Source organism: Poecilia reticulata, linkage group LG14, assembly GCF_000633615.1.
Source record: "Poecilia reticulata strain Guanapo linkage group LG14, Guppy_female_1.0+MT, whole genome shotgun sequence".
NCBI classification, from domain to species: Eukaryota; Metazoa; Chordata; class Actinopteri; order Cyprinodontiformes; family Poeciliidae; genus Poecilia; species Poecilia reticulata.
Window position 1 is genome coordinate 18611111 of NC_024344.1, and position 24896 is coordinate 18636006.

Sequence of the window (24896 nt, forward strand, 5' to 3'; positions counted from 1 at the left end):
GCCAATAGGAATGCACCTTGCCAGGATTCAGCCCCGCCCTTGCTTGACAAATGCCACATTAAGCCAATCACAGACGGCAGTGACGTACTTCCAATTCAAAGACGGACTTCCGAAGCAAATGTAGCAGAATAGCCCGTACTTTGTTTACGTCCGGCTGCTGGACTGACAGCTGTCGGAAAGCTTTACGCACATGAACATTCGTAACTGCGTGTCTGTCGTGGTTGCCCGCCACTTGGTGAACTTTTGTTTTGAAATGCTAAGAATGGAGCGTTTTGTTGAATGAGAAGAAGACTCGCTAGATGCCGAGAGGAGGATGAACTCCATCACCGGTCGGGCTCTTGCTATCCCCGCCGCCTCTGTCACCAACTCTGGAGCTTCATCCTCTCGAGCCCTGCATGTGGAACTCACATCCCAGCAGGTAAACGCAAACTCCCCCTGAATATACTCTTCGGCACCAGCGGAACGTAGGCGGACTGAGCAGAACTTGGCCGGAGTCATGTGTTTGTGTTCTGCTGTAGTTTTACAACTACTGCCAGAAGAAACCAGGCCTGTCAGACTGACTGCGAGCTAGTGAGCTAGCCGCAGCTAGCTTACTTCAGCTAGCTCACAGGAAATAAACTGACCCCTTCTGGGACACCGGCGTCTTTTAATCCTCTCCACCTGCATTTGAAATATTAAAACGGGCCTCTTGCTGCTCCATTTAGGGGCATCTTTACCGTAAAATGCATAGCATTTCTGTTCCAAGCAGCTGTGCTTCTGAAAATGTGACAGAACTTGTCGTTATGCCCATCTGCATGTGACAGGTCACTCAGCTGAAGGGGGGGAAAGTAGCAGGGTATGTCATTGCGTTGTTTGCCCTGCAATTCTATTGCAATTTTCTCAAATTCAGGCTTTATTTTAGCTTTGCTGCTAATTTAAATCGGGAAGTTGGTAAAAAAAAAAAAAAATCATACTCTTCTCATTCATTCATTCTGCCAGAGCCTCTAAAAACAACAGTGCGTCATTGTGTTAGTGTAAGCCATTATTTGAAGCGTGCTCAGTGCGGATGACTTCATTTTGGCTCGAAACAAACAGTAAGATTCAAGGACGAACTGATTCTATTTGTTCTTTTTCACTTTCTTAAACCACTTCCCTCTATCTGATGACGATCTAAATTCAACAATCCTAAACGTCTTTCTTTCACTCAATTTTCCTATAATCAGGCCTGTGAAATATCACTCAGCTTATCATGGTAATGTGGCTGACAATTTGGACCTTTCAATATCTTTTTGCATGGCAACATTTTTATGCAGACATGAGTTGGATTCTTTACGTCTACAAACACTGTCACCAACACACTATGTTTCGATACATTTTACTTTTTTAGAAATCAGATGAGCTTTGAGATGCTTAAATGGGAATCCTCTATCAAAGAACGTCAAATGGATTCAGAAAAACCTTTATTTATCCCAAAGGGAAAGTAAATGTTGTCGTAACTCATTATCAAGGAGTCTTCAGAGGAAGGTGAAAGGATCTCCTGTAGCAGCCAGTCTTGCAGCTAATCTGAAGAGGCCTCTGGCTGAAGGCTGTTATTGCATGACAGCCTCATGACTGTCATGATTTACTAACAGCTCATTTACACAATCAGCTGTTAGGAAGCACTGCTAAATCATTTCATTCGCTTTTGTGGTTGTACATCTAGTCACAGAGATGCTAGAGTTGGGGATACAACTGGGCCTGTCAGGATAACAAGTTTTCCTGGACAATAAATTGTCCCAGAAGTTATTGCAATGAGCGATAATCAATATTGTTGTCTTGAGGTCATTTTCAAGTAATGTAATGGCAGTGGCTAAAGAACTCAAGAACACATTCTTAAAGTATCAATAAACTTTAAATTCTAACTAACATCTATCACTGGAACTGGAAGACATTTAAAGTATCCCAAAAAAAATTTAACAGAAACAAAAAGATAATAATTTTGAAGTCTCCTCAAACAAAATTGTCCTTCAAAAAAGGGTTAGTCCAGACAAAAACTCCAGAATGAAGAATTTTGCCATCCAGTTTTTGATAGAGGAAAAACGAAAAATGATGCAAGTAGAAATGATTGTGTTTGCTTCCATTTATCATACGGTTAATTGATTTATTGTTTATTGTGACAGACCTAGATACAACCCTTGCTCATTAGTATTGATCTAAGAGATTTATTTAAACCTGGAGTAAAAATGTTTCCAGCTGCACAGCGTCCAGAATCAGGGGGGGGGGATAATTCTCCAAACATGCATAAAATATTTGCTAGCTAATTTTTTTTTTAAAGCCTTCTAACGTGACGGATTCAGAACATTACAATGACCCCCAACTGTGACGAGATTGTTCCATACATCGCCTGTATGTGTTGTCATGTGAATATGTAAACACAGTCCATGACAGCTGTTGACCTCATGAACACGTTTATGCAATAAAAAGCATTGTGCCGTTTCTAACAGTGCGTCTAGATTGAATTGTTTGGACCGTCCTGCTCAATCCGCAAACTACATTTACTCCAGGCTGGAGACATAAAGAGGTTCACCGACGTTAACCGAGGGAAGAGCCTCCAACGAGTCAGAAATGTGTAAACAGTGATAAAACGAGAACCAAGGTCAACCGTTTGAGCCTAACAGTGCCAGACTGGAGAATAATCATTTTGAAACTTATTCCTGTCAATGGAGGAAAGAGTAATTCTGCGGCGGCCATATGTGCCTCCTGCTTATTTTTACTTTTAAAAATATTGCATCATCATTGTCTTGTTTGGCAAGTTTAACTTTAGTTGCCAGCAGGTAGCTTGCAAGATATTAGATGGAAGTTTGTGTGTGCTCTTCTGGGAAGTTTTTGCTTACATTAGTCATCATTTCTCTGGAAAAGATTTGACTGTTTTTTGTTGTTGTTGTTGTTTTTAGAAAGCTACAATATTTCTGGTAGCTTCTTGGAAGAACCTTCTGAATACATTTTATGTGGTGAATGTCACAATTTATTTAGCTGTTTGTCTGGTGTAGTGCTGGGAAATGAAACGCTTTCAATGACTATCAGAAAACCAGAAAATCTCCACCACATCGATAAAGGCAGGCTTTAAAAGTTAAAACGCAACAAGTAAGACCAAATATGAGGCCAGCATTATTCAGCATTTTTCTAAAATGGAGAAGAGATTGCAGGTAGTAGTGTGAACTTTAACTATTTTGTGGTTGCACTCCAACATATTGGCACTCTTACGCAGCACTGCAAACCGGATCAGCACTTTAATATTTTGCTGGTTGAGAAAGTTTCAGTATTCATCCCTAAAGTCCAACAATACCTGAGTTATAGTTAATGTTGTAGTACTTATTGCAACTAGTTAAGTCAGTATTGAAACTATAGTTTTAATTTTCAAACATATAGGTGTTTAGTTTTCAAACTAAATACTTGGCTCCAAATGAAATATTTATTTTTGCGAACTAAATATTTGGAAATTAAATGTTTGGTTTGGAAAACAAATATTTAGTTTGGAACTAAACTAAAAGTAAATGCAGTTTGCAAACTAAATATTTATTTTCCAAACTAAATATTTAGCTCAGACGTAAATGTAGTAGTTTAATATTTAGGTAGTAGTTTAAATATTTAGTTTGAAAATGCAATATTCAGCTTGTGAACAAAATATTTAATTTGGAAGCCTGGCATTTATGAATGTAGGAATAACATGGTGAAAGTATGACTATGAAAAATAAACGATGACATATTTTCCCCACTACGACAAACTAAAATTCTTACTGTTCATTTATTATTTTTTTTTTCTGTCTAACTTTACAAACAGCACCCCGTACATGTGGGGAGTTTGAGCAAAGTTTTTTTTTTCCAGGTGTTTGCAATCTGCACGCATTGTGTTCTCCGGGTTGTTTTATATCGAGTCTATTTTTAGAATGAATCTGTTTCAGATGCCACGGTGAGCCTTTTCAGTCATGCATTTCAGACACTCGGAGCAAAGCTAGTTCTCACATAATGTGATTGTTACACTAAATGCACACCAGAGTCGCACTTTGAGACAACTTCATTTCGCTCTCAGCTGCCCGCCATGTGTTTCACGTAGTTCTACTTTGAAGAACCCAGTTCCCTGCCGTAGCTCCATCACATCCCTTTTTTTTTGTGTGTGCGTCTCCGCTGCAGCTCATTCACAAATGTGCAGTGGCATTTTGTAAGGAGGGGATTTCAAAGTCCCCAGTGGAACAATCAGTTATTTTGTTTCTTAGGGTTAGTAATCTTATAGGGAATCTCATGACTTAGATTCTGCCTCTGCTCGCCTGCAGGAAGCCGGCTGGACCGACCGGTCAAGGCCAAATGTAATTCCTTGTTTTCATCCTTCCCCACTGACTCACATATGCATTCACCCACGTAGAGAGAGACATTAAAATGAATACTTGCGTAGCAAAAAGATGAGCGCTGATGGAACTTTTGCGACCAACTCCTGTGTCCAAGATTTTAGAATTTCATTTGTGAAGATATAAGACTGCATTTAAAAAGTTTCCGTCTCGCCTCCCTGATGTGAACTTCTGCAAATTGTTTCAATTGGACGCGAGACGACGTTATACTGCAATACATGACAGGGTTTTACTACTGTTTCAGAACAGAGACAAATATTATGAAGTTGACATCCGACACGGTTTTTAGCATCTTGCACAAGCGATTAGCAGGGCTAGCGTTCCTAAAACAGCAGACGCTGCTCTTTCTCTAGGAAGTGGAGCCTCTTAACTCGGAGATTTCCTAAAAGGCGGCCAGTATTTCAAAACCTGACTTGCTCCATGAAAGACAGAAGTCGAAAAGTCAAAAGGGTGAAACGAAGAACTTTGCTGCCTTCTGTTAAACCTTCCACTTAAGGAAGGTTTAACAGTTCCCGTGTTTAATTCATTGAAACACGGGAACATGTCCACGTTAAAGGTTATCTTTACAAAAACAACTTCTTGCATGTCTGTGGAGGTTACAGGAATCCCTGGAACAAAACTGAAACTGCAAACTACAGCTCTGATGTTGGCTTTCTGCTCATGATGAATCACATCCTTGTTTTTCACTCCTTCTCTCTCTTTTTTATTTATTTTTTATTTTCCTCTGGCCAAACAGAGACGGTTGCGTCATCTCCGGAGCATTGCTGCCAGGAACATAGTCAACAGGAATGGTTCTCCACTGCTGGACACTTACTTCACCCTCCACCTCTGCGTAGGAGACCGCATTTCTAGAGGTCGGTGGAAACCTTCTCCGTTGTAATATCAAAACTTTTCGAAACGTACATCATTGAATATGAACTGTAACTTAAAGCCCCCCCAAAAACTTAAAGTTGATGTAATGGAAAAATGGAAGTCAAAAAAGTGCAGTAACTTTGACAGTTCAAACAATTTTCTTTTTAAAACATATACCTACTTTTCTGCATGTCAGACTTGTAAACCTTATCAGGGGACGTTGGTCAGACTCTGTGTTGGCAAATCTCATTTCCTGTTCTGTGTTGTGGGGTAGTCTGTAGCGCTGTGAGTATGTTGACCATCCAATCCATGAGCTGCATTTATTTTCATTGGTGCCGATTGGTTGTGCCTGCAAGAGCTAAAATACGGAAAACTGTAGAAGTTGGCTTTTTTTTCTTGGATATTGGGATCTGTGGTAGCGCTAAGACGTTTTCCACTGTTTGCAATAATGCATAGAAACTAGTTGTGGCCGTTATGGACTTAAAGTGTCATCATGATACTTTGTGGTATTGCGATAACAATAAAACTAATAAGTACTCTTTATTATGACTTTTTATATTAGGGATGTTTGAACTATTAAAGCAGGTAGTTTTAAACGGCGAACTCAGCGGAGGAAATATAAAACGTTAACCTTGTTATCACTTGTGTGATTCTAAAGCGTCAATTGCATTTTTGCTCCGTTATCAAGTCGCAGCACTACTGAAGTCCAGTGATCTGTTCTGAAGCAGCACAACCTACCTAACCCTCCCAGTGTTCTGGAAACAGGAAATGGTGTCTGAACCAAAACGTGACGATGCTTCTGATGTGTTGCTGCATTCAATCAGTCGGTCACATCGACCGTCTCGGGGTTTCTCCCAGAAAACTTGCTAAGCCCGGCAGTCGGGGCGTCGAAGCGGTCCACCGTGTTTTTGTATAAAAAGTTGTTAAGCAGACAGGAAATGTAAAAATATTACTGGGCAATTATATGTTTCATGAAAACATCGCCAGTGAAACGCTATTTAAACCCACAACTAGTCTTAAAAACAACATATCAAAAGAGAGGCTGGAAAAGTGGCGGTGTCGCTCATTTGTGTTTGGCAAAAGAGGCTATTGATTACCTGAAGCTGCTCCACACAAACCTTATATCAAAAATCTTTGAAGAAAACTTTTCTTTATACCAACACAAGGTAAGATTGAATCCAGTGCACATTCCAAAGGCAATGGTAAGAAAGGAGATGGTGCATTTCCTCGTCTGCATACTGAGTCCGTTGATACGTAATGTGTGAGATTACTCTGATGTCTTCTTAATGCAAGGAAAAATTAGCTAAAGTAAAATCTGGATGGTAAGATTACCAAGTGAAAAACCATGTTAAGGTAATTTTGCAGGATTGAAAAGTGGAAGTAGATGTATAATAATATGAATAAGGATTTTTACATTTAAAAAAAAAAAAATTCTGGTTTATCATTGGGATTCTCCTGTTTGAAGAAAACACACATGCTACCTGTATTTAATTTGCATTTATTCTCTGGGTATTTCTCTTTCCAGATTTTTACAAGAGTGAAGTCATTCGAGACTCACTGGTGAGTACACTTGACCTTCGTTTCCATCTGCTGTCCTCGGTTGAAGATGTTACTTCATTTTGTTTGGCACAGCAAAGAAAGAAGACATTCTTTCTAATTCTCACCAGCAGAATTACCTCCCAATAACCGTCACTCACTCACTCACTCACTCACTCACTCACTCACTCACTCACTCACTCACTCACTCACTCACTCACTCACTCACTCACTCACTCACTCACTCACTCACTCACTCACTCACTGTGTCTAAAGATTTAGCTCAGCTTTTCTAAAAAACGTGCGCCAGTTCATGTCTTCCTTTTAATTCTGAAACCTCAATTAGTCCGTTTGTTCTGACTCTCGTTGTGTCGGCCAGATTTCAGCTGTGCATTTTTGTGTGTTCCAGAACCCGACCTGGCGGAGCTTGGACTTTGGTATGCTCCCGGACCTCCTGGACACTTCAGTGTCTTGCTTTGTGGTTCGGATTTGGGGAGGGCAGAAGGAGCAGTACCAGCTCCTCATTGAGTGGAAGGTCAACTTGGACGGCCTGAGATACACAGGGCAACAGGTGAGCAACCTTTTTACAACAACATGTGCTTATTGAGGAGATGTGAACAACAAGGAGCCGTTTATCAATCACTGTATGATTGAAAAACTTGAGTTTTTCAAACATACGGTGTGTTTCCATTTATCAAATTTATTTTTGTAATTACATTTTGTGCAATTATATGGCCAATGGAAACGCAGCTAATCTTCCATAAAATCCAGATTAGTAGAGTATGTTTCTGATGGTTGATATTTTGTTTGTTTTTGCCTCCCAACTTGTCCAGCTTTGTGCCTCTTGGCATCTTCTCTGATTAGTGCCAGTCTATTTGGACGACCTTGTCTTATTTGCGTCATGCTATTTCCATTTCTAGATGATGGATTGAAAAGTTCTCAAAGAGCTGTTCAAAATGTGGCCCGTTTTTTATTACCTAAACTTCCTTTATTTGGGGGCATCAGAGTAAGAGGCTGAATATAAAAGCACTTCATACAAAACAAATTTAGATTCCACACATAATTCTTTTTTCTTTCTCTTCTGTTATGTTATTTCCTTTTGGACTGACCTATAAAATTCCAACGCCATGTGTAAAACAACGTAATTTATTACTTTTCGTTGTGAATTTGACCCAAAATCCAGTAAGATAATGAGAAATATATGTGTAGTTTCACGGCGTCCGTAATGTTGAGCCACCTTTTCTTTATCGTATAGATTTGAAATATTTACAAGCTAAATGCATAAATCCATAGAAGTCGTTCATCTTTGCACAGGCCGCTTTGGCTTCAAACGATGTTCCTCTTTTCTCTCCCCAGAGGACGAAACGTCAAGGATTTCCAAGTCCATATATTTTTTTATTTTATTTTATTTTTTTTTATTACTCCAAAGCAAGGCGGTGCTACGCTGCTGCTTCTGGATCTTCTTAAAATCTTATTTTTCCTTTACATTGAAAAATTTTAACCTCGTCTACCAAAGTTTAACCGTTAACACGTGTTGGATCCGAAAGCGAACCGTTTTCACTGTCGGTAATTCTGAAAAGTGTTCCTAACCCCTCCGCCCCCCCGCGGGACGGTGTCTGTTTTTAATGCAGAGCCGTCTGCGGATATTTGTACCTTCTCTCAGGATATATTAGACGGTCACGATCTCGACCGCTCCTCAGATATCGAGTTTAAATTGCGTGCAGATAGTTGCGTTGCGTTTTAATTTGCACCGTATGTAAGGCCTTGACATTCTAGTATTGGTATTATTGTTGTTTTTGTCGGAGGCGGGGTTGTAAATCCTTACAGTAAATCCCACATTCCTTTCTGATTTTGGAGCACTGTAAACCCGCGCTGTAGTAAATCCCACGTCTCTGCATTCCTTTTTCATTTTATGCTGCGGTAAATCTAATCCTTCCTACATTTGAACAAGATAATGTAAGCTTTTACTCTAAACTTGAGGGATATGAGTATAATAAATGTTTTAGAAAGTAAAAAAAAAAAAATTGTATTCCTGTAAATTCCATTTACAATACAGAACAAAACAACGTATTTTTCTGTTCCCCTTTCAGACATTTCAAATCAGTGCTGAAGTCATCAATCACGATGTTTTGGTTGTTTGATCTTCTGAGTTAAGCACCACGCATAAAAGTTTAATGTGTGATGTGATGGATCCTGTAAGTCGGCGGGATATTTCTAGAATTCCAATGGAGAAAATCACTTTGGTGTCTGTCTTGAGTTTTGCACATTGAATGCGGGGGAATTCAGTCTTCAAGCACTTTCAGAACAAACCCTATGGTTTTGCCATTCCTTCTCAGTGGGACCGTATTCAAAGCTCATAAACAGATAACTCAGTTTCATGCACATCCAGATGTCTGTTGCACTTTGTTCTCTCCGACCCGGTCCCCATATTCATCCTCTTACCCCCTCGCTTTGCCCACAGATTCGATCCAGATACCCAAATGAGATCATATTTGGGCTGAATGATGGCTACTATGCAGCTGACTTTGATCACAAGGTAGAACCTTTGCCTCTGATTTTTATTTATTTATTTTTTTTGAAGATTTTGCACAATTATGAAACGGTTGATCCCCCAACGTCATTAGTTATATTTGGACGTCGGCATTAAACACGTGACTCGTTTCAGGATCCGTCGGAGCGGAAGAATTACAGTCTGCTTCAGGTCGACCAGAGTTCAGTCAGGAACTCCTACAGCGTTTTCTCTTTGCTCAGGTAAGAGTCCCGCCACGCTGTAGATTCAAAGACGGTCCAGGATGTTGGGCTGTTTTTTGTTTTTTTTTTCTTCTGATTTTTGAGGCCTAAAATGACTTTTTTTATGTTTTAATTTTGCTATGACATGATCACACAAAAAAAGTAAAAATTCTCCTTGGACTTTTGCTGTAGCCTGCTGCATAGACATGAACAATTGTTGGATAATGCTGAGTTATCCCAGTTGTTTTGAGAAGCAGTGTTTTTCTGTTTTCATTTTTGGTTTAGTCCTCTTTTTCTTATTTTATTTTGTCTTTCATTTCTCCGACTTGGATTAGTTGCAGCCCCAAAATGGGCTCAGAGTTTCGTGTTGCTGTCATGTAGTAATTACAAAAGTAGCTTGCTCAGACTGGTACATAATTTTACTTTCAAAGTGGAAAATCTCAATAAAAATATTTTGGTTAAAAAACAAACGACAAAAGAAACAAAAGCTGCACATGATCTTCCCAAAAAAAGACAAAGTTAATATTTAAAGTGCAAATAGTATTCTCTAGTGCTTTCTTGAAATGGTGCCCTTAATTCAAGTAAAGTTACGTCCTGAGGAGTTGTCAAAAGTGCAAAAGAAGAATCCTACATTGCTCAGTCATGTTAACATGATTCAAAAAAGGGTTTTACCAAAAAAAGAGGCAAATTTTAGCGTCACTCATGCTTTCATCTTGCTGGTTCGGCTTTCAGGAAACTTTGGGAAACAGGAAGTTAAATTGGAAGGGGGCAAAATTCAGCGGAGGAAATACAGAAAACCTTAAGATGATTGGTCAGATTTGATGGATTGTTTTAATGACTGGTGAAAATGGCAAGTCTGAGAAGATTTACATTAATAGTTGTGATTGCAGCTTCCTGACTGATCAGGGATCTGCAACCTTTACAAACCAAAGAGCCGCTTTTGTTCTCAGTCCAGCTAATAAAACTTCAGAGCCACAGATCTATCTGTTATAGGAAATTTGTGGTCATATTTTAAGAAACTCCACGTGACTTCTGGTTTTACGTTTTGAAACAAAGAAATCATAAAAGGTTAAAAAAAAAGAAGATTCTTCTATGGGAAGTGTATTTTTCTGGAAAATGATCTAAAAAACCCCCCAAGTATTTAGTTGCCAACGCACTGATGAGGAAAAAATAAATAAATACTAGCACTTGTGTAATTCTGTTTAAGAAATTTAGTCCATTCAAAAAAGCTCTAAAATAGAATAAAACATTTACATTTGTTATAACTAAATTATTTTAAAAACATTGTTGCTTCCTCATGTTTTTTTTGTTTTTTGCCAAATTATTAGAAGACATTTTGGAAGGTTCAAAGAGCCACTGCCAACCGTCGGTATAGATGATCAGGTACACTTTTCATTTAAATGGAATATATTATCCAATTTCTGCATTATGTGACTTTAAACAAAGAACCTATTAAAGGCGTCCTCTTTTTTTGGGTAAAGCTGGATCCTTTATCCGTTTGCTTTTCTCATTTGTAGCCACTAAACTTTCTTCTTGTAGCTCTACTTTTTGTATGTTAGAATATTTCCACCCACCAGATGGCGCCATGTGGACAGCTAACAATAGCAAGCCCTGATGAATGAAACTGTCTCATCTTTAACCTGATATGAGATGACAGGGCCTGCAATTTACATCATGTTTACTGGGCAAAACGGGGGGATAAAATGTCAGATTTTAACCACCTTATCCGTATCCTGGCACCAAAAACAGGGTGGAGGTATTTAGAAAATGTTACCTTACAGCCACCTCTGTACACCGCAGAGACAAGTTGCTGCTTACGAGCAGGGGGAACCCTGGTTCTGTCGTTAAGGACACGGGCCAAAAGGAAATCCTAGGATTTGTTGACAAACACAGGTTTGTTGCTCCACAGCTATATTTAAATGTGGTAACATGTAAATGCTACCTTCTTAATTCCAAAGGGCTTTTCCCCTCCCTCAAGGGAAACCCTCTGTTAGCCCGAGTCCGATCTTATAACGGCATAATCACATCCAGTTTGCCCATGGAAATGTATATCTGGATGGTTTTATTTAGACACTCGTAAAATAGGATCAGGATCCTGTCATTAGGAGAGCTGTGACATTTCCACTAACATTTTCCCTCTTTAGGGGGGAGTCGGATATGCATCACAGAACTTTATAGTATCGAGGAAAAAGAGAATTATGCCAAAACCTGGTGAACCTTCGCAGCGCTCCTTTATTACTGAAGTGGTCACGGTTTATGTTTATATCAGTCGAGACCGTTGCCTCCAGAGGAGCTTGTAGAAGAAAAGAAGGAAAAAAAAATATCCCAGTTTGAGTCATAACTTCTCTGACCTGTGCTCTTACGTTTTCTATTATTACAGCCTTCATCCACATCCTCTTCCTTGTATCCATGCCCTGTGGGACTCTACAGAGTTTAACGCGCTCACACAGAACTCCCTTCTTCCACCACACCTCTCTGCCTGCTGCTCCTCACACTCCCCTCCGCTAAATTCCCCCCCTTCACAGGTTTCTCTTGGCTTAATGTACTCTCATACACGTGGGCTTTGATTATGTACAGTAGAATGATTAATTAGATGTTGTACACTCCAGCTGGGACTCACCTCTGACCCCGTCGCCTGAGATGCAAAACCGTAGGTTTTTAGTTTCTGACCCTCATTTTTCAAACGGCATTAACCTTCCATATGCTGATGTGCTGCTTGTGGATACATGCAGAGTTTTGTGGAAGTATTCAGAACCTTGGAAATTATATTTTCATACATATTCACGCTGCAACTACAAACTTTAAAGGGGCAGTCTTATGTAAAATTTCTTTTGAGCTTTACATCGTGTTATTATGTTATTCCCTCATCAAAAACATACCTGGAGTGTTGCCTTGATTCTCTCATGCATATTTGAGAAATTCTTGAATCTCCCGTGACAACATGCTTGGTGGCGGCACATTCAAGTACTCTGCAATTTCTAAGCTTTCAAGTGACTCCCTCATTCAGCTCCTTCAGACTAGCCAGCAGAAGATAGCAAACAACCAGTGAAACTGCTGAGCTCATCATGCAAGCTTTGCATTGCTAACATGTGAATAGATGTGTAATGTTGTGAAGACTTCCTGAAGGTGGAGTGTTGGAAAGGGCAGGAGTTTTTTTTAATTTATTTTTTTAAAGAGACTGAGGCTCAATTTAAAGGTGTGATATTACGAAACATATTAAAAGATTATTAGTTGAATTTAGGTGTAGTCTTTGACTGGTCCACACTAGGAAAAATATATGTTGATTTTAATTTGGGGTACAACAGCAAGTCATCCGGTTAATAAATTGGCCTCTGTGTTCTTAGTGTATGGTGATCGATTATTGGCCAATACTTACATGGGAAACCGACATTATTTGCCTTCACAAATGTCTGAAATGCAGTCAACAATAGTTCCCCACTTTTGCCAACCTAGCAATTGTGTCGCTATATTTAGACAAATTAAGCTGTATTGGTGTATTGGTGATCGGCCAGAAAACTGCAATCAGTGCAATTGTTAAAATGCGATTTTTATGAGGAAAAAAAATTCAACTACGACTCGTTTTTCTCTACCACAATTGTTCTGTCACATTAAGTAGATTGAAGTTTTGTGGTTGTGAAGTGATAAAATGTGAATTATGCTCCACATTACTTTCAACTTGATGTGGGTGGGATTCAACTATTCCTTGAATTGGGACCAAGAATTATGTGAACATCTGACAATATATATATATATATATATCTTTCTCCCTCATCCACACTGCCTGTATCTTTCTCAAACCCTCTAAGAACAGTGACGTTTTTCCGCCTTGACAACTTCATCGTCGGATTTGGCTCCGTGTCAAAGAGCAAATACATCTTTCTCAGAACTGACCGTTAACAGAGAACATTATAAGCCCACTTCAGCGAAAAAGAAAAATGTCAGTCATTTGTCAGCGGACTCGGCCCGCTTTTCAGCGTGGACCCACTTGTTGACATCCTTCGCTCGCGTGAAGAAACGCGGCGATGTGGGCTCGCGAGCACAACTCGTCTCAGATGGCGAGATGAAGAGAAGAGCATCCATATCATCAATCACCCGGCTTTTTGTCTCCCTCACACAGGCTGAGGTAAAGGGCAGACTGCGTCCTACGCTGAGACGGGCCCCTGTGTGGGTAGAGTGAAAAAAACCCCCAAAGCAGACGGTGACCAAGATGATCCAGCTGCTCAACAAAGCACTTCTTCCCTCCCCCTTCCTTTTAGCATCGCTTGATGTCTCACAGTAAGAGAGGGAGGGCTGGTGAAAGATATTATTGGCCCACATCATCCAGCTGCATATTTGACTGGTTGAATATTAACAAGGCGGCTTGACAGTTGGGAACTGTTTCAGCTTAAAACATCTCAGACGTCGTCCTCTGCGGCATGCCTGCGTTAATGGCAGACTAAAGTGCCTTTCGAGTGGAAATCCTTGAGTGATACTTACAGCTCTTTGAAGGTTAAGTGTTATGTACTCACTCAGAGACACTGAGTAGTCTTTCGAATGACAACAAAACCCGTGTGCATGCTCTGTATTAAAACACCGGCTCCAGGGACACATGGGAAACATCATTCTTGAGGTACAACTTATACGGTTCAGTGCAGTGCCTCAAACTCCTGGACCCGTACAGAGGGGGAGACTTTCTTTTCTTCTCCTGTGATTAAATCCACATGCACTCTGTGCTGCCCCACTCGCTATCCACTGTCTGAAGTATGCATTTATGTACAGTATGTGTCCACAGAAGCAGTGTGCAGTAATGACGAAGCGCTATGGGAGGTCCTGTGCCTCCCGAGACTGTTGAAGGGATAATGTTTCCCTTCACACAGGGCCGCTCGCCTGCTTGGATGGATGATCGGCGCTATGGGATGATGTTAAGATTCTCCCTTAATAGGGCAGCTGGATCTGAGTCTGCGGATGACCCTCGGGTCTCAGCAGGCACCAAGCTGACTGGATGAGCTTAAAACTGTTGCAGCAATTTGGAGACTCCTGTTTTCATTTCACGCTGCTGGAGAAGACTTCCGAAGTAAACTTCCAAGATTGCACATTTAGTCATGTGGTCATCTGTATTTTACTCCTAAAATGACCTGAATGCAAAACGTCTGACAGTTAAATTTTTTTCTTCAATATTTTTTTAATTTATTTAATTTTTTTACATGCAGCTTGTGACATAATTACTGCTTTGAAAAAAAAACCAAATCATGTCCTGCGAATTTGTAGATTTGTGTAAGCTATTATTGTGTAAGATGATGGCCTTCACTTACCACGTCTGCCAGACTTTGTAGTGTATTGAATTGGGATGGTAGTTTTGTCTATAGCCGATTGCAAATCTGCAGCTTTCCAGATAAAGTGTTCCTCAAGGGTGAGTGTTGGGAGACATTTTTTCCTTTTTTTTTCTGGTTGGTTTGGATGCAACAGTCAACTTTATACAGGGTGATGGGTGTTTCCCTGGAAGAACAAACACAATGATTAAAATAAAACAACAGGAAAAAACACCCAATGTATCATAAAATATAATGAAGCATAAAAATATGAGACATAATCACATCAGAGTGAAAAACCATGAAAATGACAAATGTTGGGTTACAAATATAGCTGTTTTATTATTTTTAAGATGTCCAGATTAGGTGTCTTATAATGATGTTTGATTAATGTAACTTTCAATGTCTGGTGAAAATTGAAGAGTCGTGTTTAATACTTGAGGTGCAAAACGGCTCAGGACTTTTTTGAGCTATTTATGGAAACGGCATCAAGGCAGCAAGTGTTCAGTTTAATTTTTTTCTTTGCTATTTTTTAAATATTTGAAACAATTTATACAGTGTCTGTGTGTGTGTGGGGGTGTGTGCGTGTGTATACACACAAAAATCAGTAATGATTTTTAAAAATCTATAATTTATGTATTTTATTGTTTGGTGTTTATAGTGATTTATTTTAAGGATTAGGTTTGTCCAATCCTTGTATTTGTGACATTTTTGCTGTTCATCTTAACCATGAGTCAGTGGTAGAGAAGGACATTTATCATGATCATTTCTTATCAAGATCAGAGTTTGGATTTATTGTTTTCACAATAAATTCCAATTAGTAATGTTTAACTTCCACCCAAACTGCACATGTTGTCAGAAATACTATTACTCCACTCTTTGTTAGAGTATAAATAAATTTCAATAAATTTGAAAATATGATTAAATGCAGTTACTGTGTTCAGTTCTGTTGTCCTAAAGAAGCGTATTATCAATAGGAATGATTTTCATGATCAGTGTTAGTGTTTGAGGGGGCTATGATTGCTGTGTCATGCAATCACAACAGTACAGTTACCTAAAAAAGAAATATTAAGAGGCTCGTACCACGACTTTTATACTTATCACATTAGTACCGCAAAATGTCTTGATCAAACTTTAAGTCCATATCGCCCACTCCTACTCACTGGCAGAAGAGAAGTTGCATCTGAGTCTTAATGGTATAATATTAAGTAAAAAAAACAGTAAATTTGATCATCTGTGTGGTATGTTGTGAATGTAGAAGGTTTCCATACACTGCTCGTCATGGTATTCTTACAATCTTGAATTGCCTCAGTGCTCGAACCCTTTCTGACCCTTTCGAGACTTGACTTGGTTTCTTCTGAGTCTCTTCTTCTGAAGCTTGGATCTTTGTTGTTCTGTAAACATGGCTTTTAGCAAGTTAGGGGAGCCCAAGCCGTCAGCCTGGAGGAACACCCATAGGCCTGTCAAAGAAACTTCTCTCCAGTCATCTTATCTTCCATCCCGTGTAGATGGAGACAATGGTGAGGTGATGTGAATAACAAGTGGTTAAATGTGTTGACATTCTTCTGTGATGAGATTTAAGATGGAATTCAGAAGTGTTGTTGGATTTGATTAGGTGTTGTTTTGTTTCCCGGTTGAGATGTTAAGGTGGGCGTTGTTTTGAATTGGTTAATCGGTGGCCCTGTTCACCCACGACTGTTTGGACGGTGGTGGCCTGAAATGAATTCGCGAGAGTCAACAGTGTGTGGAGTTTTCTACTTTTAAAAAGGATGCTTTGAGAAACATGCAGGGCAGGAATTAGGAAAAGTTGGGATAAGAGCAGCGTTCTTAATGTCAAATAATATCCTTGTGTATTGAAAAAGCTGTTATGTGGCTCTAAATTTTTATGGATTTTATAGAACGTAAAGCCCCGTCACATGCTTAAAGTACGTTTTTTGCTTCTCATACGCTCCTGGTTTGAATAGTGTAAGTCAACTGTTGCAGTGTTTCCATTGACCACATAACTGTGCAATTTGACATTTTGAAAATACATTTGTTTAATGGAAAAAAAAATATTGTTTTTGATTAAAAAGTTGAGATTTTAAATTTTTTTTGGCTGCATCAAAATTGATTTATTTTACAAACAATGAAATGGAAACACCTTTTCACATTATGAGTCACATGATCAACAACCAGATATTACTTCTGGCAGAAACCACAAAGAGGACAACGACACCAAGTGGTGGTATTTTTTAAATTTTTAACGTCTTATCATGTGGACAAGCTTGTTCACGTGTGATTTTAATGGTTTCTTATTTCATCTAAACACTGAAATCCAAAATGTTTTTTTCGACATTAGTGGAACATTGACAAAGTTTTGCGCATATTTGTAATGGAAAGGCAGTTTGTGTCAGGAAGTGGGATATTACTTTTGATGTTTTTTTCCTCCATTTTTCTTTTAAAGAATCCAATGACCATCCTAGAATCAAATTTCAATACTCCAGATAAATTAGAAAGTAGGTCATGCTGCCAGTCTCATTTTGAGTTTAAACATATGTTTAAACAAGGTCTGAATATTCATCAGTGGAGAGTAGGATTATCACGATACTAAGAACTATACTCTATGATTTGATACCATGGCAACATTTTTTCAGGCACATTTGTTTTTTCTACTTTAGGGTAAAAAAATTCTCCTTCACCCAATGTAGAACTTGCAGAACTATCCTCTATCCTCAAATAGACCAGGGGTCATTATCACTATGAAATATTATAAGACTGTATTAAAAAATGTTCTTTCTCTCCGTATTTTTAATCTTCAGAGTTTTTTTTTCTCACAACATTTTCTCTTGTTAATCTTTTCAAGCCAGAGGACACATTTATATTTTCATCCTCCTTCCCGGTCCTGATTTTCCAAACCACAGGTGCTGGACCATAACCTGGAAAGCCTCACAAATATATGTTAAACCAACCACCTTGACTGAAGAGGTCTTTTTTTTATTTTTCCTTGTTATTGATAATTATTAATACCGTTTGTTATTAAAATGCTTATTTTACAATATCTTAAAAGCCAGATCAACAATCTTAATGTTGCTTTTTAACAAGTAAAATTAGAAGATTTTAGAGGTAGAACTTCATTGTTGCAGAAACTCGTTCCTTGATGAAAGGGTTGAATAAAGTTGTTTGATGTGTATCAGGAGTCAAATGGTTGAACCTTAGCCATAGCGTCCTGATGATCTGTGGCACAGCTGCAGTGTGCCTCCCTGCAAAGGAAAAGTTGTGAAGGCTCATGAATTAGCATCGTCTGCACAGCACCCCTACTGCAAAGGGCTGTCCCTCTGTGGGTGCTCAGTTTCCTGCACCAGTCTTCATGCTGGATAGCAATGGACCAGCGTTAGGCCAAGACCTGCAGGGGCGGGGGAGTTAAGAGGGCGGACATGCGTGAAAAGCAGGGAGAGATAACAACCTTAACCTGAAGGAATGGGGCCATATCTGATTCTCATGTCACAATCACCCAAACAAACGAAGCTGTCAAAGCAGATCCACTTCGATATGCCGGGGATCCACCTCTGCATGCTTTCACCGTCACCTCAAGCAGATTAAAAACGTGGGTTGAAAATCTACAGTGATTTTTGTTTGTTTGTTTTTCTTGAAGAACAACTTCAGCCTGGGTTGAATTGTCATTCAAGTAATCTTTTTGCTAGGTTGGTTGCCAGTGCGGGGCAATAATACCCAGAGATTACTCTGTGAATTTCATAACGACAAAGCCCCCCAGGATTAGTAAAATGACCCAGCTACATTGTGGACTCGTTAAAAAAAGAGCCTCTTGAACTAAATCCTCTCGAGGGGAAAATTCTTGTGCGCCGAAAGTAAGGACGTACCGAGAGAGAGGCCTCTCATCACCCTGATGGCCAGACCACAAGCCTTGCCTGTAATCCAGTTTCCAGTGTGAAGGTTTTGTCTTTAGTATCCTCTTCAAAACAGATATTAAAATTCATGGTTAAAAATGACACAACCCATTATCTTCTTATTCTTTGATATAGAAATCTGACTTTAGTTGTCTTGCTTTCGGGCAAAAAGATGACCGACGTTTCTGTTTGCTAAATGCCACGGAATAAATTAGATTTTTATAAAATTTTAACCTTCACATTTTGAAGTTTACAGACAATTCCTTGGCATCTGTTAGAATCGACCTTTGAACTGTATGGCTTTGGTCAAATGTTTTGGGTTTTCTCCCAAAAGCCTCTCGCAGCACTTTGCTGGAGTTCTGCCCCGGTCCTTCTGAAAGAACTTGCGTAACTGAGTCAGGTTTTGTAGGCCGGCTCGATCACACATGCCTTTTCAACTCTAACCAGAAATATTTTCAATATTTGAGACTCCGAACAGGGCTTTGTGATGCCCCTTTCAAAACATTGACTTTGTTATTCTCAGCATCTTTGAAAATGATGCTTGAGGTCATTGCCCATTTTCGAAGCTTTAATTTTCTGGTTGATTCCTTGAGTTGTTCCTTCGGTTTTCTGCATATTTTTCCATTGTGATGCCGTCTGTTTTATGAAATGCGGCAGTTCTTCTCTCAGCAAAATTACCAATAACATCTGTCTCCATAAAGTTACTTCAAAGCAGCTATGTTGTCAGACTTACAAGCTTCAACCTTTCTTCAATTCATTTAGTGGAAATAGATTTCTACATTGGTCGGTGTTGCCAAATGCTGTAATGTCAGTTTCGTTAGACCCCAGGGCATGTCCCCAAAATATATACCATGTCACTGAGTGTATTTGCAAAGTGTGACATGGCTTTTTATGTTCCATTTTGCATTATGAATTCTTACTCACTGAGCCACCCTTCAGTCTATATCAGTACAAGACTCATTTCACTTTGTGTAATGACTCTCCCTTAACAGTTTTTGGCATCATCTTCCCAAAATCTTTTGTTCTGGTGTAATATTTTGCATCAAACAATTATGGGAGATCCATGGTTCTCTTTCTGATATGTTGGCTTATTTATTAAGATTGTTCCATGATATCATTTAGGGAAGGAGTGAATTATCTGAAGTCTAAAGTTGCTTAAAAATGGGTCAACATTTGTGGTTTTGATCTGACAAAATGTGAGGAAGTTCAAGTGATCAGAATTCCTTTACAAGGCACTAAGTATCATCTCTAGACTAAAGATGCATTCACACCTGCCATGTTTGGTCTGCTTTAATCAAACTCTAGTCCGTTTGTCTCGACTGTCCGGCTTGTTTAGGGAGGTGAGAATATGCAATCAAACTCTGATCCAGACGAAAGAAGCTGACTCTTGTAAGAGACGAAGAAAATAAAAAGAACCCTAATTCGGCACATCTGTTGTTCTGTCCCAAGGTTCTACTTTATGCACAGTATCAGCACCTGCTGAACTGCAATAAAATATATCCAGCCAAAATTGCTATATCACTGGTTTCTGTTTGTCATGTGATCCGTTCACCATATTTGAAGTGTTAGCACTTCTACTTGGAAACTTTACATATAGACAATTTCGTGGCGAAAACCTTTTTTTGGTTTGTTGTTATTGGCGTCTCCAGCAACCACAAGAAAAAGGAAGTGTGCAGTAGTAAAAACAAAAGAACTGCCACCATCTCTGTGCAGCGCCATATGGATAGCACTGACACATCCACTTGGAATGAGGTCATCTAACTTCAGCCTGACACTTTTATTGATACTTGTCAGTTTCCCTTTCTCGGTTTCTGCTCTTCAGCTCATTCCCACCATGGGAGAATTTTGTCTCTTGATGAGTTCGGTCCCACGGGTTTTGCTGAGCGGGCTTCGTCTCTACTTTGATGGCCTTTGGATTTGAAGCAAGCATTCTGAAGCGTTAGCTCCTTGTGATTGATGGTTATAATAATGTGTTTGCCTGTCATTTGTGTACTGATGTTGCAGTTTCCTATTCCAGTGATGACAGTGACATGGAATTTGGAAATCGCTGTGGCTTTAGTTAATTAGGGGGTTTGTCTTTGCTTTACCGGGACTGATGGGTTTAGGCCTGCTGGACAGTGTTTAGGCTGAAGGAAGGCCAGATCTGTGGTGATTGAACGTCGTGGGCATCCGTGCTGCAAGTTGAACTAGTCGATCTGGGATTTGGAGTGAACTCCGTGCTGTTTTTGCTCATTATTTAATGTCAAAACGTTTCATTAACCTCTGCAGGAAAACAAAACAAAAGGAACAAAGAGGGATAACAAACACTGCACAATCACTGTTCCTCACATGGGAGCAATCATGGTTCTTACTGTGTCATGTAAACAGTCACAATAAAGATCCAAACCGAGCTTGAATTTATTTGCAGTTCTTCTCGTAAATAACAATTTTTATTCATCTAATCAGTTTAATGACCTCTTAGCGGTCCTGTTCCAAGTTAGGGGTGTCCTGGTGGTCCAATGTGTTTAAATTATGTTGTTAATGGTGACTTTGTCTTCTGCTTCCCCTCTGGCAGGCTTCACACAGCACAGAGAGCCATCAAGCAGACCCAAGTGACAGTTCAGAGGTCCGGCAAGGAGATTGAGGAAAAACTAAGAACGACGGCGGCTTGCACTGAGCGGGTGAGCCGGTCTTCCAGAACCTTTTAGTCCCCATTAAATACTCAACGTGTGTCAGCAACTTGTTGCCTTAATACAAGTAAAGGTGTTCGAATTTGAATGTTATGGAAAAGTGACAATATAAAGAGAATTTTTAAATTAAAATCTTTGAGAACATGTTCATAAATTTTTGGAATTCCTTGACTTGCCATTACCTTGTTTTGTGTAAGAGCTGACACATAATAAGAAATAGGAGCAGCATTTAAATTGTTTTGTGTGAACATTGAGGAATTGGCAATCAGCATGGCTAGAATTACCAAATTAACAGTCCCCATTTAAATTTCTTGGGAATCTACAACCTTATCCTCACTTTGAGGTTCCCAAAACGCTACAAAATCCAGCCATCCTGTGAGAGACAGAAGTTTGAAGCGAGGAAGGATTAAAAAAAGAAATGTTGTATTTTGTTCTTTCTTGCCGTTATCTGCTAAGAGTTTTTCCGATTCTCACTCGCGTGCAATCAGTTAGAAATGTCTTTGCTATTTTAAGTATCACTGAGTTTTATTTAACAACAGACCAATCTTCTAAGGCTCTAGTCAATGCCCTGCGCTGGATTTCAGTGTTGTGCAATTTCCTAAATCAGGGTAGAATGCTCCAACATTATCTTCCTGCCTGTTTAGCACAGTTGCATACAGATTCTATTCAACATCTAAGTCAGACTGCTGCCTCACCGATATGCACCACTGCTACAGCATTTACACAACTGTGATTCAAATATGGCAGCAGTGACTCAGGAATAACGTTACTTAATATCATGCAACACTGTTCTAATGCTCCATCTGTGTTAAAGAAGAATCATCCACTCGAAATTCAAAGTTGAAGGATAACTGGCAGCATAACCTATGTTCTATGCAAGTCTTCTAATGATTATTTGACTCTCGGTGGCTTTCAGAAAGTTGACAACATTAAATGGTTTGAAATCCATCATCCCTTTTTGGTTTTTCTATAACCCCAACAGCACAAAGCAGCAGCAGTTGTTATCAACAGCCGGTGATCCATGAAGATCCACCTTTTCTTCAGAGTTTCCCTTTTACCATCAGGGTGGAGATTTGTTTTAAAAAGCAACAGATTTAAAATATATTTTCGCCTGCTGCTGCTGCCCCTTTTAAATATTTCTTGAGTGTTTTTTCAAGTGTGTCAGTATTTGTGCTTGCATGCTTGCGTCTATACTGTGATGGCATTTGCTGTACTTACTGGATTTATTGCTAATGAGATATTCTCTGCTTGCAGTAACCCATAATGCCCCCTAGGGGCATTAAAGAGAACTTGAGCTTAACCTTGGAATGGGTGTAAACAATATTCTTACGGCAGATATAAATTACATGAGCAGATTTGCTTGTTTTCAGTAACATTCATTGGTTTTCACTTCATGTGTTTACCAATTTTACCGATGGCTGAAAATATATTTAGATTAGCTGCTAATTCAAATATGACATGGGTCAAGCACACCAATTAATACTACTACGCCAGCTAGTTTCTCTCATAACAAGCATCCGCAGAGTCTGCCATGACAAGTACTTACAAAGATTTTGTGTTTTTTTTTTTTTTTTTTTTTTTTTTTTTTTACCCAAAGTCTGGGATGGAATTGCATGCTAAAGATACAAAGCGAGAGGTCATTATAGCCTTAAGGCAGCTTCACAGTGTTTTCATGGATAAACTACAAAGTGGATAAAGAGTAATATCACACTGCCTGGCTGATGAAGCCCTGAATCAGATCCCCTATTTATGTTTCCTCCTCCTGTCATAACCCTGGCCATGATCCACAGAAAAATCAAGAAAACATGTTTAGCATTTTTTGAATTGGCAGCCACACAGCTGTGAAAATAAAACGCCAAAATCCTGCTTTGAATTTATGTTAATTCTGTGCTAAGATTTTTGATCCAGTCCCATGTATTGGCACTACTGGTAAATGGGTTTTTGAAGCTTTTCTATGAGTGAATGAATGCAGTACTGTAGCAGAATAATTTTAGACGACTACAAATGCTACAATTTGATTTCAGTTCATAAATGTGAGCAGTATTCACCTGCAAGAATGCAAAGAAAACCTCTGTTGCAAAGAGGAATGAAGGTCAGAGAAATGTGGAGCAAAGAACTTCCCTTTAGCAGGAAGGAACCTCCATCAGAACCTGGGTAATCGCCGTGTTCTGCCTGACTTGGTGCTTGGGGGGGAAAAAACACACAATAAAACAAACAGAAGAGGCATAGGTACCTTCAGTGCTGGACACGGGCAGCTAATTATAAACAAAGCTTTGCTAACCCTAACGCACTAATCATAAACATTAGTTTTGCTAATACTAAAGCACTAAACCAACACTGCATTTAGCCGAAGCTAATGCTAAGGCGCTAACCTTAATTCGGATTGCATCTGCCTTTACTTTCGAGATTAAAGAACAACCAAATTAGCATGTTAGAAATTATCTGAAAAAGTAACTTTAGGGGAGGCAAAATTTTTTTTTATTTTCATTTGGTGTTTTTCCTAAATGAAAAATTGGCTGTACTATTAGCGCATTAGTGGAAAAATTAGCTCTACTATTAGCGCATTAGACGTACGATTGGGTACTTCTATGTTAACGTAAAGGTGGAGACAGGTTATAGCAGTGAAAGCTTTTTAAGGGGAGAGAAAAAACTGCTAGATTAGCCTTGAGCTATAGCTGAATTATCTAAAGGATAAAATCGATATGCAGTTAATGACGATGCCAGATGTTAAAAGTACTGCAATTATAAACATGCATTTAGTTCAAGGCCTTTTAATGCACATCTTTACCGCAGTTCTCAATAAATGTGTCAATCACTGCTCTTTATACTTTAACAGTATTTTGCTGGTCATGCCTTTACGTACCCTTTATGCCGAACTGATTTTCGACAGCTGGGGGGGGTTTCATGTCCACCATTGGAGTCGAATCTGTGAGAATTTATGCGCTGCTGCACATATACTAAAACTTGAAGGGTTTTAGAGCAGCTGTTACAGCTGTTGCTTTCCCTTGTGTTCTTTTGATATACTTCTCTTCTTTTGTGTTCTGTTTCCCAGACCCTCACCTTGACTATGCAAGCTGCCCTCCTAGCTTCAGCCTTCCCACAAAAATGTTAAGCCTCCATCCTCTTTGGTACAAAGGATCTCCTACGAAAACCTGTCTCTGATATTTCTTCCATATTAAAACATTCCTCAAGACCTTTTTCAGTGCCCAAAATCAGCTAATAAATCACACAATCCCTGTCTTCTAGCTCTCTGTTAAAAGCCTTGTAGAGTGGAGTGAGCGGGGCATTGTTGGACTCTTCTGAGGGTTTTTGCCTTTTCAGAGCTTTGTATCAGCCCCATGCACATTATATTGAGCCTGGATCAAGGGAGGGCAAAGTGGTCCTTTCACCCTCTCACCCACACTCTGTCATTAATCTGCTGGGTTCTAACATGCCCCCCACGCCCGGTGCTTATTTACTCAGCTGACCCACTGCTGTTTGATGTTCAGTAGGAGGCAGACGGGCCCTGGGATGCGCGCACACACACACACACACACACACACACACACACACACACACACACACACACACACACAC

The 24896-nt window shown here is 39.4% G+C and overlaps 1 protein-coding gene across 1 annotated transcript in view; it reads left to right on the plus strand.

Moving 5' to 3' along the window:
- Positions 1-96: 96 nt before the first annotated feature.
- uvrag (UV radiation resistance associated gene) overlaps positions 97-24896 on the plus strand; it is a 109026-nt gene continuing 84226 nt past the window's right edge. Inside the window, exons 1-7 of the mRNA XM_008428245.1 lie at positions 97-418; positions 5098-5215; positions 6739-6773; positions 7159-7320; positions 9211-9285; positions 9415-9500; positions 21206-21311. Of these exons, the coding sequence (XP_008426467.1) occupies positions 314-418; positions 5098-5215; positions 6739-6773; positions 7159-7320; positions 9211-9285; positions 9415-9500; positions 21206-21311 (687 nt within the window). The 5' untranslated portion in view covers positions 97-313. The remainder of the gene's footprint in view (positions 419-5097; positions 5216-6738; positions 6774-7158; positions 7321-9210; positions 9286-9414; positions 9501-21205; positions 21312-24896) is intronic.